The sequence below is a fragment of the Melanostigma gelatinosum genome, assembly GCF_949748355.1.
Source record: "Melanostigma gelatinosum genome assembly, chromosome: 4".
Taxonomy (NCBI): domain Eukaryota; kingdom Metazoa; phylum Chordata; class Actinopteri; order Perciformes; family Zoarcidae; genus Melanostigma; species Melanostigma gelatinosum.
In genome coordinates, this window is record NC_136637.1 from 20550027 (window position 1) to 20565357 (window position 15331).

At 42.6% G+C, this 15331-nt stretch overlaps 2 protein-coding genes across 3 annotated transcripts; both read right to left on the bottom strand.

Annotated features, from left to right (window-relative positions):
- Positions 1-304: 304 nt before the first annotated feature.
- Positions 305-8639, bottom strand: trmt1l (tRNA methyltransferase 1-like). Its single transcript, XM_079267835.1, has 16 exons — positions 8578-8639; positions 7443-7553; positions 7217-7279; positions 6861-6974; positions 6492-6556; positions 5916-6072; positions 5479-5599; positions 5278-5357; positions 4527-4788; positions 3865-4077; positions 3591-3781; positions 2945-3011; positions 2462-2625; positions 2303-2368; positions 1369-1495; positions 305-901 (listed from the first exon to the last, which is right to left on the bottom strand). The coding sequence occupies exons 1-16, from the start codon at positions 8636-8638 to the stop codon at positions 721-723; spliced, it is 2043 nt and encodes a 680-aa protein (XP_079123961.1). The 5' UTR covers position 8639; the 3' UTR covers positions 305-720.
- A 957-nt stretch (positions 8640-9596) lies between these two features.
- On the bottom strand, positions 9597-15180 carry prpf38a (pre-mRNA processing factor 38A). Of its 2 annotated transcripts, none has more exons than XM_079267019.1 (10): positions 14994-15180; positions 14071-14230; positions 13803-13924; positions 13334-13419; positions 13145-13252; positions 12013-12125; positions 11866-11892; positions 11688-11779; positions 10924-10972; positions 9597-10532 (listed from the first exon to the last, which is right to left on the bottom strand). In XM_079267019.1, the coding sequence occupies exons 1-10, from the start codon at positions 15121-15123 to the stop codon at positions 10487-10489; spliced, it is 933 nt and encodes a 310-aa protein (XP_079123145.1). In that variant the 5' UTR covers positions 15124-15180; the 3' UTR covers positions 9597-10486. The 2 variants fall into 2 exon arrangements, with proteins under 2 accessions (XP_079123145.1, XP_079123144.1); XM_079267018.1 differs by having other exon boundaries at positions 11664-11779.
- Positions 15181-15331: the final 151 nt, after the last annotated feature.

Consider the following 15331-nt stretch of genomic DNA (forward strand, 5'->3'; position numbering starts at 1 on the left):
CAGAAACAAACTCGCAGACACTCTGTTCTTTGAAATCAGGGCTGTTTGCAGAACTTTAACTTGGGACTATTTGTTCACATCTTGCACTGCACTGTAACTTGTATTCTGCCAGATTTATCTGAATATATGTATGTCTTTCTGTATTGGTTTGTTTCTTCTGTATCTTTTCCCAACACATTTTATATCTTGAGGCACTTTGAATTGCCTTGTTGAAAGGTGCCACACAAATAAACTCGTTTTGCATTATGATGTCTGTTTTGTAATTTTATTGAATTGTGTCTTATAAATACATTTGTGTGTGTTTGTCTTTCTCAGACTCGGTAAACAATTGCAGGACATCACGTGGCAGATCAACTTTATTTTGCCTTTATAAGACAGGAGAAACAAAAAAAAAAGAGGAGAAAAACCATCTAGAAGAGAAGAAAACAATCTTGTAACCAATGAATTTTCAAGAGAAGTCAGAAATAAATAGGAACAGTGGATCAGTTGGGATCATTTGTGCAGCAGGGTCAGTTTGTTTTGGTTTGATTACATCAGATTACTGCTTTGTTCTCGTATATGCACGTCCACATAGAGAGCAGTTGGTGGGTTTGTAGACATCAGTGCAGTCAGAACTTTGTTGAGGTGAATAGAAACAGTCCAAGTGGAGTAGAAACGGGACGAGCAGATCTGCTTTGATGAACAAAGTGTGTGTATCAAGCGCCTTCCTGCTCGTCTCTCTCACAAAGTGTTCTCCGTGCTCACGCTGGTCTGCGTGGTGGTGTTCGTGGGGACGCTGTAATTGGCGAGGACAGACTTGAACTGCTCCAGCGTGGCGTCGGTTCGAACCCCCGTCGGGTCGAAGTGAGTCCGACTCACCCTGAAGCCGGCCTCCGTCAGGTACTGAAGAAACTTGTTCAACCTGTAAAAGATAAAAAGACTTAATGAACATAAAATGTTCCTGTCTGAGGCTCTCAGCCCATTGGTTCACAAATATTCTTTCTAAAACAGCTGGTCACTGTAGTTTTTATCAAACATAAGTAAATTGTGCATTTGTTGAGGACTATTTTCAGCGGCAAATGAATCCACATTTCTTGCTCGAGTGAGTATTGTTGCCAGGAGGACGGTGCATGTGGGATTGAGTCAGAATTGACTACAGTGTGTGTTCATGGGGATGACGGAGCATGCCACCCAGTGCAACAGTGTGGCTCACTGATGTGTTTTTAATTGTTTTTGGACAACAATGGCACAGAGGAAGAAGATGTATCAGGCATTGATACACACACACACACACACACACAATACTTGCTAGCTGATACATTCACTCTTGGTTTGATTGTGGACACGATACATGGCACCATAAAACATCTGAGGTCATAGGTCACTTACTTGGGCATGTTCATGCCTCTGATGCTGTGGCGGTGGATGCTGTAGTAGAAGGGCGGGTGATCCAGAGACCCATCGGACTTCATCCTCTTCACTACATTCCCCGACTCTTCTCCCGTCTTCCTCTTACCTGCAGAAAGAAAGAAAGAAAGAAAGAAAATGAGATCTGAACCGAAAACTAAACTGAGAGGCATCCACGTGAGGTCGTGCTCAACCCAGCGGTGACTCCGTCTTCACAAACTCATGTTGCTTGGTCAGACTTTGTTCAAACTCTCATTGCTCTATTTTTGAAAATCTAGTGGAGATGTTAAGAGTTTCCAAAGATACCCAATCTGTAATTTTGGGGAACGATTGTAACATAACGCACAACACATCTAGAACATTTCCCTTTGTCGAGATGCTGCTGCGACAACAGAAACAGTTTAGGCATCGCATCCTATGAGGAAAGAAAGCAGGTCAGCCGGTGGACGCTGCTTCCACTTGGCTATTACATCACGGCTGAGGAAGGAACAAGGAATTTGCCTTCACTGACTTTTTAAATAACTCATGGACATAATCACTGGACATTTGGAATGAACCAGATACACTCACCTGTACTGAGATATGGCTACGTACATGCCACTGCTCCTTCACACGTGTGGTCCTTACCGTTTAGCTTGTTTATATACCTGGCATTGTGTACATTTGGCTAGAATTTTCATTTTATATCGTTGTTATGCAACTGCAGCTCAACACTCTCCCTCGTTACAACTTGCGTCTTATCTTTCCACTCCAAATGAGACACATACAAGCTAGTTTGAGCAAAAAACTCAAATCTGGTTTTCCAGAACTTATGTGATCATATGTACAACAGAAATAAAAAAAATCGAATGCTGAATTCAACTTTGAAAAGAACTTGAGATGATCACGCGGGTTAATAAACCTGTGAGTGACTCACCAGACTGCTCAGCGGGACCCGACTCCTCTCCGCTCTGTAAGGTCTTGATGACGACGCCGCACTCCACTGCAGAGAGGAGACACAATGTTCTGTAAGCGAGGTAGTTTCGTCATGCAAACATCAGACGCGCGTTACTGAGGAGAGGTGGGATCGCTTCACCCTGGTTGGTGAGAGCGGACGGCCCGTGGACTAAAGACTTGAGGGTGGTGCAGTCGGACTCGCAGATGAGATTTTTGACGAGCGCCTGGATGTCGTCCATGCTGTGCTGCACTGCCGCCGACAGCATCCTCCTCAGGAAGCCCGTGTTAAACAGAGGACCAGACCTGGACGCACACATTGAACCATTGAAAAGTTTGGAATGAGTTCTTCTTCTTTCCTTCAATAATATGATAATATTTCTACAGAGATTTATTTTAGACTGTAGACAGTTTTGTTCTCCATGTACAAAACACACCCTTCATAACAGAACACAAAATAGCATATACCGGTACTTGTAAAGAGGACTTTCTACAAACTAAAAGCATGAAAGACCATTCAAAACACACAGAGTGGTCCTCGCAGTCATCGGACTGGACCAATCAAGCTGCTGTGGCAGGAGATTACATCTTTCAACGGTAGGGCGTCTTGATAATCTTCATTTACCATAGCGGTCCAAGCTGCACTGCTGTCTTTCCGGGCAGACTTCCATGACAGTTACAGGGCAGCGTGTCTGGAGGAAATACAAGAAAGGACATGATTTATTTCTATATATACACAAACACTGCAGCGTCCTGTACTCACAACAACAGCAGGACAAAAAGCATATTGACCAAACAACAGCCAATAGTTGCATTCTGTATTTTGGCCGACAATTGAAAAAGTATTGAACGATTGCTGTTGCTGTCCACTTCCTGCTTTGTGCTTCACAATAAATGTATTTTAATGTGAAAGCAATTGTAAGCCTTTATTGTGAAACTGGACGTGAGCGCACCATTCGTTGGGATTGTCTCAACACATAAAGGGACATTTCCTCAAGTTTATCACAAACGTTCAAAATCACCACACCTGGAGATACCGGTACATGGTTTTCACTGGACAGGAAGGTTATGAAAAAGTGTCATTGGAAAAGTAACTTTTGCCAAATGTAGTGCAGTAAAAAGTACAATATCGTGAAGTTGCTGAACACGGAAATACTCAAGTAAAGTAAAAATACATCTAATTTGTGCATTTTAATGTTCTTTGTTATGTTCCACCGCTGACCGTCAGCTCACCAGCATTCTATGACGGACCGCTCTGTTGTTGAACTCACCGTCCACCATGTTTCCCTGTTTGAGGAAGACTCTCTCCTCACACCACTGACAGTGGACCAGTTTCCGTAACTTCTTCGCTGACTCATCAGCCTGTGTGGGACCTCTGAGGACTCTCACCACCACCAGGACGAAGTGCTCCAACGCCACCGCCAGCAGCACCTCGATGCCTTTGTTACAGCGAGCCGCCGCCCTACAACAGACAGCGAGGATTACGTTTTCTTCCGCCCAAGTATCACATGAGGGACTGACACACGCCACAAGTTAAAGTCCTACCTGGCCATAGTGGCCACCACCATGCGTGCGGCCAGCTCCCTGTAGTACTCCGTGCGTACGATGTGGCAGCCGTAGTGACGCAGGGTGACGTTGGGAGCCTTGGAGTACAGAGAGCCCGTGTCTGTGGACGTCACAGAGATGATGCCCAGGTTCCGGACGTTTCTGAAGGCGGCGTCCAGGTAGTTCACTGCCGTCCCGAACGGATCCAAGTGGCTGAAAGATCCAGGCGATAAAGTGACGGATTGTCTTATTGTCAACAAACCAACTAGCATTAGTCCGTCTCTCAGTACTGACTGACTTCCTGTCTGTGGCCCTCAGCTCCAAGCCCATTGGTTTCTACTGGAGACGTAAATCTTTAAAAACACCGAAGAAATATAAAGCTTATTTTAAAGTTCAGTAATTTCCTTAAACGGCTGGTCACTGTAGTTTTTAATCACACAAACAAAGGAAATAGTGCATTTATTGGGGACTCCTTTCACTACAGTGTGTGTGTTCATTGTAATGAAGGAACATGTCACAAGTCTTTACAGACTAAAGGCTGAAATATCACCATTACTGTGTCTTCACTCTATTCCTCAGAAACTATTGCCACAGGACTGTATGTAGTCACATGACCAACAAGCTAAATGGATCACACACTTGATCAAACCCTTCCTACTTACATGTAGTCAAAGGGCCACAGGTGCATAGTGACGTTGGCGTCCATCTTGACGACCTCCACCGTGGCGATGGGCGCTCCCTCGACTTCGCTGCCGGCCCCGTCGGGCCCCCGGGGGCCTCGTGAGCCACGTGAGCCTCCGTCCACCCGAATGTGGTTGAGCTCGCAGTTCTCTTTGATCATTTTGATGCACGTGTCGCTGATATCGGTTATGGTGACTTTGACAGCGTGACGAAGGTGCTTCGCCCACTGGAGGCCCATAATCCCTGAGAGAGAGGACACGTAGGTGGAGGGTTAGAGCGGCGGCCTGGGAACACTTTATCAACAGATACTTACAAGGCATCATGTCAATTAGGGATTTTTGCTTCTCGCACATCTTTTCACAATGAAAAGAGATTTTTTGACATATTTCTCATCGTATAATCCTAATTTATATCGATTCTTGCCTTGCAGTGCTGGTTTCTTTGCCTTTTATCTTATTATGTAAATCGTTTCAGCTCCAAACTCAGCCAACAGGTTAAAATAATTCCTCTTATTCACAGGCATTTGAAACAGTAGATCGCTCCAGGAGAATTGAGTAAATGACAAGTTTAACCGTTTTCTATTTCATGAAAACAGGTTGTGGGGGAACGTCAGATAAACTGCAAATACTTAGGCGTGAGATTCTTCATTGAAAAAGCAGCCCGCGTGTTGTTAAAGCGTTCCTGTGGTATTTAACGCTGTTTTCATATTTCTGGAGGCCTTTACAGTCCCACCTGTGGCTCCAAAAGCATCCAGACACTCCAGCGGGTTTCTCTCCTCCACCAGAACAGCCAGCGAACAAAACACCAGCTGCCTGAAACACACGAACAAACTCTGCGTCAATGAATGTTCATAATCAGAGTTCACATGAAGCCGTGAAGCAAAACTCTGCACATGTATTTCCGTAGGGACTCGTGTCTTGTGCGCGTGCCGACCTGTTGGTCTTCATCTTGCGGTTGAAGTAAGTGTCGCTCTTCTGCGGGGTGGTGTGGTTCGGGAGGAGCTGGACGTTGGTTCCGAGTTCTTTCATGATTTCATACGCCTGACCGGACGGCGCTGCCGAGCACGTTTTAACACATTCAAATCATGCAGAAAGATCGCATACAGTAAGGATAAAGGAATCTCTGGAATAGGCAGGACCTGGAATAAGGAGATCTGAAGCATGTGATTGTACTAAGAGCTTTTTAGACAGTGGCAGTGTGGATGTTACAACACCTGCACAAAGCTAATGGCTGTCTCTTTTAGGATGGAAGGTACAGGGGACTAAACGTCTGCTTCAAATTTGACCATTCTTTCTTTTATCTCTCTCTTGTGAGTCCCCACAGCTGTCCAATGGAGCATGTTGTGGCGAGATGGTGTCAGTGCTCATTACCCGGCTCCTCAAACGGGACGTCTGCGCTCCCGGAGTAGCTGGCTTCAGTCTCTCCTTTGTTGACGTGTCGCTTCAGGTGGCTGACCATGTCCGTCTTGCGGGCGATGGTCACAGAACACACCACACAGTGGTAGTGAGCCACGTGTCTCCCCGACGCCTGGACACAAAATATCAAAGACTCGAAATTCGCAGAGTGCAGATCTCCGCCAGGGGTGTCTGCACCGACCGCTGCTGCATTGTGTGAGCGATGTATGCAGGAGATTTGCTCGAAGTAGTCGTATAAGTCGTGTCATACAATTTTTCCAAAAACTAAACTAAACTTACCAAAGCTGTCTGCTCAGTCTGCCGACTGACATTTAAAAAAAAAAAAAAGAAAAGCTGAACTTACAGGACCCTTAAAATACAGCACCACTGCAGCAAAACAAGATTCCTGCTTACACCAAGTTTGTGAAAAGTTTAAAGTGATCGTCGTGAATGAGTCCATCTGTGGTGATGCAATTTGAAGCCACGGTGCTTCTATTGTTCCAAACTGAAGGGAGCTTGAGCTGCGGACAGTTTGCGTGTCTTTTTTCTCACCTGATCTCCACTGAGGCTGGGCTTCAGGTTTCTGCAGGGCAGGTGGCAGATGCACATTCTCTGACCTGTTAAAGGTCAGATGTCAACAATAAGGAAGTAGGATTTGATGATTTCCTGAGACCAAGATACCAGACGTCACTTTCACACACATTTTACGTACGTTTCTGGACAATAGATCTATTTTTACTTGATATTTCAACTGCCAATGACAGAGTTTGCTGGATACAGGTGTCATTAATTGTTGCCAGACAATGTACAAAGCCTTTGGACAACAGTGTTCTTGGTACAGAGCACTGACCTCAACCCCATCCAACACCTCTGGGATGAACTGGAACGCCGACTGTGAGCCGGACCTGATTGCATTCCTACCTTCAAACTCCACGTAGACTTTCCAGTGGAGGTTCTGCAGGTGTCGGCGGAGCTTGTGGCTGTAGCAGGCTTTAAACTTCTCCTCGGGACACAGAGGACACGATTTACGTCCCGCTGATGAATGGAGACACAAAATCAATAAGCAGGGCTGCTGGACTGTTTGCTCTACAAATGTCAGAAAACTGGATTTAAATGGCAGTAAATGGCAAACATGACATTTCTAACAACTACATATTTAGTTTACTATCAAATACGACATTCTCCTCTCATTCTTCTTCCATGTCTGATTTCTTTAATAAAAAAATAAGATAAACAGTGGAAAAGAGAGGGCTGCGTTACTGCAGAACTGAACTTACCACCATTGAGGTCAACCAGCACCTCGAGTCCCTCCAATATAGTTTGGATGGAGACGTGTCTCTCTGTTTGTAGAAAAGCACAATACTTATGTAAAGTCAGAACACTTCTATAACGTTTTAGTCCGTGACATTAAAGTGTCATCCTTAATGTCAGTGAATATAGATGGTATGAAGCCATCACTGATGTCAACCAATCAATGCACAGAAACAGCTTTTATTGATTCACCAGGGGTTGTGGTTGAGGGTTTGGCATCGCTGTCTGCAGCAGCTTCAGTCTTCACTGCCTGTTCTGCAGCTTGGTCACCAACTGACGGTGCATCTCCACCACCAGCTCCACCTTCACAGACAGACAGAGACAGACAGACAGACGGGAAAGTTACAAAAAAAAAGTTTATTTAAGCAATTTTGATTATTTATTTGAGTGGACCAGCTGGAATTGGCAGGTACAAGGTTCATTAAAAGCTTTTTACAAAAAAAACAGACAAACTAATTAGTTCAGCTTGACTTGTCTGAGGGTTTCCTGCTTCGTCTTAGTGGAAAACATGTAAAAACCAGGTTATGTCCTACGTTTTTAAGTTGAAGTTGGAACAATCCAGGTACACCTCAGTAACAGAGCGCTCACCTTGAGGTGGCTAATCATTACCTGGCTAACATTAGCGATCAGTCAGTCTTATATGTATGCAACCTGACCAACCTGACATCTAAGACCAGTATGAGGCCAAAACTACAGCTATTTATGCCTGTCAACTTCTTAGGAGGATTGGTCTCATGGCCTCAGTATTTATAATACACGTATAATAGGTCTCGCTATATTAGAAGTCTAATATGCTACACATCTGCTCCCACTGTTTGTTGACACAACATAAATTGCGCACAAACAGCATATTCTCGTCTGAAGTTTGAGCTATCGCTAGTGGACTGTTGTTTTCTTTGTTCTGAAACTAAAACCAACGTCTTGAGACATCGAACCGTCAATAAGCCGATAATAAAGGGACAGCTGACGTCCAAACTGAGCGGTCCTGTAGTGCAGCTCCGTGATGAGACCGTGTCACCCTAAACTGGAGTGCAACCCAAACCCACACTCTTATTAAAGCTCTGTGAAGAGATGCACTGTTGTAAGTCACTGTTAACGACAACGGGTTAGCTAACGTTGGCTCCAGCGCCTTTGACGCTGTTATTGTTGACTATTTAGGTCCCATGGCGGAGCTCCGTGGTGAGGCCCTCGTTTAGTTAAGCAGTTACAAACTCAAATTCTCTGTGAATTCACTGCACAGCGCCGACATTGACTAAGCTATAATTCATTCTCCACTTTACGGTCCAAAATATAACGTTCAATCAACAAACGGGCGCAGTTCACTTACGTTTGATATCGACGTCCTCCTGGTGAAGCTGAGCAGCGTCTGTCTCTTTGAGCTCCGCCATTGCTAACTACAGCAACATACGCAGGATATGTTCCGTCGTACGTGGTTTACGTAAACTGCGCAGTTTGTAAACGTAGATTGCTGTTGAATTGAACAAAAGTGACTAATTTACAAAGTTACACGGTTCATTTATTTGTCATTTAACACCACAGGTTCCCACAATGAAATGTAAATTGTATCGCACATTACACACACATAGAAAATACAACACTTAGATTAGAATACAATTAAATAAATATAAAGACAACATAGTTTACAGTTAAAATAAACGTTCAAATGAAAGGATTCAACAAATTGGTGAATGTGTGAAAATGTAATTTGAGATTTTCTGCCGAAAAGTGTTTTTTAGTTGGACGTTCACCAAACAGTAACGAGGTTGCACCCGTAGGTGGCAGCAGAGCGTCGTAATGAAGGCGTCTCCAGTCAACCATCGTACCAGCTCTCTGTGCGGGCACTCTGCACACGGCCGCTGCTCAGAGAGTACACACACATAGTTCACGTGTGAATGTGTTTAAGACAGTGGCGGCTGGTGGAACATTTTATAGGTTGGGCCATCCTATCAATTTCAGCAAACATCCAAGTATGATTTGATGCAAAAAAATGTAAGTATCAAACACGCATTATTACTTTGCAGTTAAATATTTAACATGTATTCCAACACGAAAACAATCAGTAAATAACACTTATATAATATAATATAACATGTTTATTTATTGAGATGCCCCTATGGACCTCGTTATAGGAGGTAAAGATCAGGAGAAGTAAACATGAAGTGTAATTATGAATACTGGTGTTAAATTAAGCTATGAGTTTTCACTGTTAATTTAACATCTCTGTTACATGTTGATGCCTCCATGACCAAGTTAAGCAGATGAGACTGAGGACAGCTATGTAGAAGAAAAGATGTTCACTTTGCCGAATATGTAGCTTGACAGAGTTCTCCATGTGTGTCCTGGTGTTCTCATGTTTCCTTGCAAGAGCCATAGTGGTTTTAACGACACTGGTTCTAAAATGTTTTGTGATGGTCGGTTGGTCCAGAAGGTAGTAACACCCGACCCAGAACGTGTAATATATGATCATCTCATTGTTGGTTTTTGATCTTTTCATGACAAAGAAATATACACTATATTGTGTCTTCAATATTTTACACTATAGTACAGTCAATGGAAGACAATCTAAAAAATGATAAATTTGTATGAAAGGCTGAATTATTCATTAAATCCGTTAAGATTAATTATTTAGTCATTTATTATTGACACCCTTATTGGAGATGTTTAATGGTATCATTAAGACCAATTTAGCATTCTTACACTACAGTGCAGCATGTAAACCGAAACAGCTGTAATGTTTTTGCCATGTTATTTTACCTGAAAGTTCCTTGTAAATAAAATCCCATCAATTGGGAAGTTGTGGGTCCTTCATCAGGAATCAACTTCCAAAAAACACAAAACTAATGAATCAGATTCTTTATTTTCTGACAAATGTGTGGAGCTCAGTCTTAACAGACAAAATCACATTTTCTACATTTACACAGATCCAAACGTGATCGATAATGGCCAGACCTTTCTGAAAACAGGGAATACTATTGGATTTGTTTCTCTCTCAAAGGGTTGGAACCACACAATGAGACCGAAGGGCTGCAGATGGGTCGATTAGATACTGTACATACACACTGCTGGAACCTGAGGGCTTTGCATCGTCATATCTTACAGACAGGTCAGTGGTCCAACATCTAGAGTGGAAATTACTTGTAAAACAAAATAAAAAACGGTCATCGCATTTCGTACAATAGTCAGAGGCAAAGCTCTCTGACAGTTCTGAGGGAAAGTAAAAACAGAGGAACGGGAGATCACTCGTTTCCTCTTCGACTCTTCTTGTGACTCTTTTTTGAACTCCTGTGAAGAAACAAAACGATGTTGAATGGAATTAATCAAACAGTTGTTGTTCACAATAAGACTGGAGATATACAGGAACATAAAAGACGAGGATCATGTGACGTGAGATTTAAAAGAAAGCTCCAGAAACTACTATGTATCAGTAGCTCCACATATCAAGAACCAAGAAGTACTGATATAAAAAAACTGTCATTGTTGGGCTTCTTGTTTCCAGACAACATTCAGTAACTTTGGGGTATTTTGTTCAATGAAAATAAGGATTTTGCAAATTTTTTGGAAACTCTGGTCTTGAATCTTTGCTATTACCTTATAAACCTACAAACAAATGAGACCCAGCCAAACGTATGCAAATAGATTTGCATATTTTAGTCACAACAGTAGCATCACTCACCTCTCTGGGGACTTTGAGTGGCTGCGATGTCTGTGGCTTCTGTGGTGACCTGGTTCACAATAATGACAGCATAAGTAACACAACCATCTTCAACCATCACATACAGTAAGAAGTTCATTTCTCTTCTACATATAATTTAAAAAAAGCTTTTCTCAGACTCGATCAGTACATCTGTGTTACATTGAATTGAAATAAAAAGAAAACAAATGTTTGTGTTCACAGCAGGCTGCAGGTTAGTGCACATACAATTAAGGAACCTATGAAAAAACAAAAAATCAACAAAATCAATTTAACTGAAGCCATTGTTTGGATCTCAAGTCAAGCTAATAAAACATCCACTATTTAAGTTACAGTGACGCATCAAAAGCTAAGACGACCTGCGAGGTTTCAGATGTGTCATGTGATGCACGACAGGGGATCAGTGCATTAACCAGAGATTTCTACATGTAGGTGCAAATCAACATTGGAAAAATATACGTCTTTAGGGAAGTCAGACTACTTGTATCACTCGGGTTGACGGAAAGATATATTTGCATAGAAATATCAATTCTACTTATTATGTGGCCACGGGGGAAGAGATGAGGCCCAGAGCCGATCTCTGCAGTACACCGTCAAAGAGCTGCACGAGGTTATTTGCAATCTTACTTTTATTATAGTGCAACCATGACTCATCTTGCTGTGGCTTGCGTTCAAAGACATTCTGGTAGAGCTCAAAATATTCTTATTTTCTTTATACAGACCTCTGAGATGTTTGTCGTGTTCACCTGGAGATTTGGAGCGGTGGCGTCTGTCCCTGGACCGGCTGCGGTGTCGGCGGGGGCTCTTGCTGCGATGGCGGTCTCTCCGGGGCGACGGGCTACGCAAGTACACGGAACCAAAAACATCAATGAGCGTGAGCTACATGTGTTGCATTTAAAGGATTTCATGTAAGCGCCAACATACCTTCGCCTCTTTGGAGATCTGCTCCTCCTGGAAACATAAAGAAACCACCAAAGGGTTTGATTTAGAGCCGGAACCACGATTTATAACCACTTTACAAAGGGGACACGTGTAGCCGTGGAACAGGTTTTGGATAATTAAAACACAAACCGTCTGGGTGAGCGACTGCGTCTGTAACGAGGCGACGGAGAGCGTCGAGGCCGGTCGTTGTCACGGTAGCCGTCCCGCCGTCTGTGGGGCTCAGGGGTCTGGAGTCTCTCCGGCTGCAAACAATACAAGTCACTAGGGCTGGGCGGTATGACCAAAAATCCATATCACGGTATTTTTTAAGACTCTACCGGTTTCACGGTATATCACGGTATTTTTGTCCGCCTCAATGCAGTGGTCCTGCAGCTGAAATACCACCGTATAACCACATTATGGCACCACAGCTTCTATTCGTTTTAAGGCTGTAACTATGTACGAGTCGTTTGAATAACGCTCGAGCATTTAGAAATGAAAAAGCCTAAATTCAGGAAAATATAATGTTCTCAGCTGGTCTGGCTGTGGAATCCACTGTCATTCCTTAATGACAAGCCGCGACCCAAAGAGATTAAGACGGGTTTTTACTTGATTTTACGTGATTCACTACCCATCAGCCTCTGCTGGCTGGCTGTTACGTTTCATTTCACGATAGTCAGAGCCTGTACATGGACACTGAGCGGCATGTAATGCTGACGTCATTATAGGATGGCCCGCCACTGGCTTAATGCATAAATTAATTAACGGCGTAAACTAACACAAGAACAGCCGGTCAACCGGCGGTGAACAGCTGTTTGTGTGGCGTGTCTTCCGTCACTTCCTGTTTCCTTCACCTCCGATTTGCTGTGTTTACCCAGCATGCAGTTCGGCGGAGGAATTTTATAAATGTACAATTATTAGTGCTACAAATTGTTTATCTGTCACAAACTGTTGTGTCGTGGTGTTTTGCCCTGTTAAAGTCACAGCGTAACAAACACCACAAAGGTCTACAAGTCACAGCGTGACAAACACCACAAAGGTCTTGTGTTTCAGAGAGCATTAAAGACCAACACGTCTTTCACCTGAAGAGGTTTCTGGACTGAAACGTAATATTGTTACTAAAAAGGGACAACATGTGTTTAAGGGTTTCTACGAGAACAAATAGATGTGTTTTTAAACCATATTGAGAATAAAAAATGTCACCTGTATATGACCATATCTTACATTGCTAATCACTATTATTCACTTCACAGCAAACCAGTTTTTAAACAAACATTATTACCTTCTCTTCCTCCTCATCTTCTTCACTGCTCTCCACCTCATCCAGATCTTCCTCCAGAGCGCTGATACGTGGATCCAACATCTCAGCCTCCTCGAGGACGTGTCTTTTCTGTAAGACACACACACATTAGTGGTGTGGGCACTTGAATCAAGCTCTGTGTGTGTGTGAACAGACGAGGCGTAAACGTACCTGAAGTCGGGGCAGAATGATGTCACACATCCTCTCTGCATGAAGAAGCTCATCAATGAACTCGTCCACGTGCATCAACTCAAACTCTAAAACAAAAGAGAAAACATTTTATCAAACATCCACAACACAATCAGGGTTCGGTCTCATACTCTAAACACTACCTAGAATTTTATTTTGGCCCAATTGGTGAACCTAAAAGATTGAAACTCTCACTGTACTGAAGAGAATGTTTCATCGTCATTAAATCTTGAGCAAACTTTTCAGTTTTGGGGGCCAATCAAGGATTTTATTCCATAAGTCTGGTGGGATATATTAGTTTGGCTCTTGTGTAGTTAGATAAAGGTTAGAGCTCCACTGTGGAAACCACACTGTCTTGTTTGTTGTTTTATTTATACCTGCAATACAAAGAGCACTGACTTGATTCCAGGGTGTGCATTGTGGCACAGTCCAAAATGAATCAAAAACTCACCCCCATTTCGGTTCTGACTCTTGACTCTTCTGTAGTCGTTGTACAGCGGCTCCAGATATTTGTAGCAATCCACTGCAGTGCCAGTTAACCTCATGTACATCGCGCCAAGTAAACGAACATATCTAAAAAACAAAAATAAAAAAACAAAGAGAGAGAGATTGATTAAATCCCTTTTTCAACTGCCGACATTCTTTCCTATGTTTTTTTTTTTGGTGAAGGGTCTACAGAGCCAGTATTAACTTGATTCTCTAAATAGATTGAAACTCACTTGAAATCCTCATTTTTGATGAACTCTACAATGATGTCTTTTTCCGGTTGAATCTGCAGCATCTTCAGCGTGAGGCAGAGGAAAGGAGTGGGCTTTATGTTTCCTCCAAACACTCCACCTACGTACTTCAACTCCATAGCTTTGTCAACAACCAGCTCAGCTGTGAATCACACAACATGCACACACTTTATTAACGGTCATTGTGAGACACAAGAGGACAAAACTAACCGTGGACACAAAAACATGTGGGCCTACTTTTGTGTTAATATATTTGTATGTTGTTACATTAAGATTTCCCTTCCACGGAACAAGGAAATATAGTACAAAACAGTATCAAAGTACATTATCTAGTAAAAAAAGAATAACTCCCAGCTGTACGTAGCAAAAACTGTTTTAAAAAATCAGCTGATGGACCGATATGACAATTAAAATAGTTTTTCGCTAAACAAATAAAAATACCAAAGATATATTAGTTACAGCTTTTAAAATACAATTACTTTTTTTATTTGCTTAAATAATAAATACATTAAGGGTATAAAATCAGCAGCTTAATCATTAATGACATTATAGTTAGTAGCAGCTCTAGTTTGTCTCACAGTGTTCAAAGTGAACGTCTTTAGGGTTTTAGCTTCTGGTCCGACAAAATAAACAGTTACAAGAGTAAACTTCGGGTTGTGGTCATTAAACTTAGCTTCGGTTACTTATATTTTATGCTATTTTAACAGAACGTGACACATATTGCTATTTTAACAGAACGTGACACATATGGTTTCGTAAACGTCAGAGAGAAACACCACTACACTTCTCGTATATATTAAATTGCTTTCATTGGAGAACAGAGGGGTAAAATCCGCCAGGTTAACGTCATTAGCCGAGAGGAAGCTAACGTTAGCTCGTGGCTAACATGCTAACATGCTACTCACCGGTCAGACCGAAGCACTCCTCCTTCCAGTATTTAGACTCGTAGATTCGAGTCCGGATGATTTTCTCCACCAGATACTGCGGGTTGGTCCCGTGTATGCTATTCGCATCTTTCACAGTTCTGTTTGCCATCGAAATGAAGAATGAATTGCTCGGCTAGCATAGGCAGACAACGACAGCCTGCGATCCAACACCGGAAACAGTTTAACAGACACTTCCTGTATTGTTTTTTTCAGACTGGGAGCGTCATTCTCAGAATTGACCTGCAGGTGTCGCTGTTTCTCTGCATAAAGAATGCTGAGCGGACTGGTCTATTCATTAAAACCGAACCAACAACAAT

Coding starts and splice junctions, on each gene's coding strand:
- trmt1l (XM_079267835.1), bottom strand. CDS start 8,638: ATGGCGGAGCTCAAAGAGACAGACGCTGCTCAGCTTCACCAGGAGGAC. Junction 7,280..7,442: donor ACCCTCAACCACAACCCCTG/GTGAATCAATAA, acceptor TTCTACAAACAG/AGAGACACGTCTCCATCCAA. Junction 902..1,368: donor AGAGGCATGAACATGCCCAA/GTAAGTGACCTA, acceptor TATCTTTTACAG/GTTGAACAAGTTTCTTCAGT.
- prpf38a (XM_079267018.1), bottom strand. CDS start 15,123: ATGGCAAACAGAACTGTGAAAGATGCGAATAGCATACACGGGACCAAC. Junction 13,420..13,802: donor GAGTCAGAACCGAAATGGGG/GTGAGTTTTTGA, acceptor CTTTTGTTTTAG/AGTTTGAGTTGATGCACGTG. Junction 11,780..11,865: donor AGATCTCCAAAGAGGCGAAG/GTATGTTGGCGC, acceptor GTACTTGCGTAG/CCCGTCGCCCCGGAGAGACC.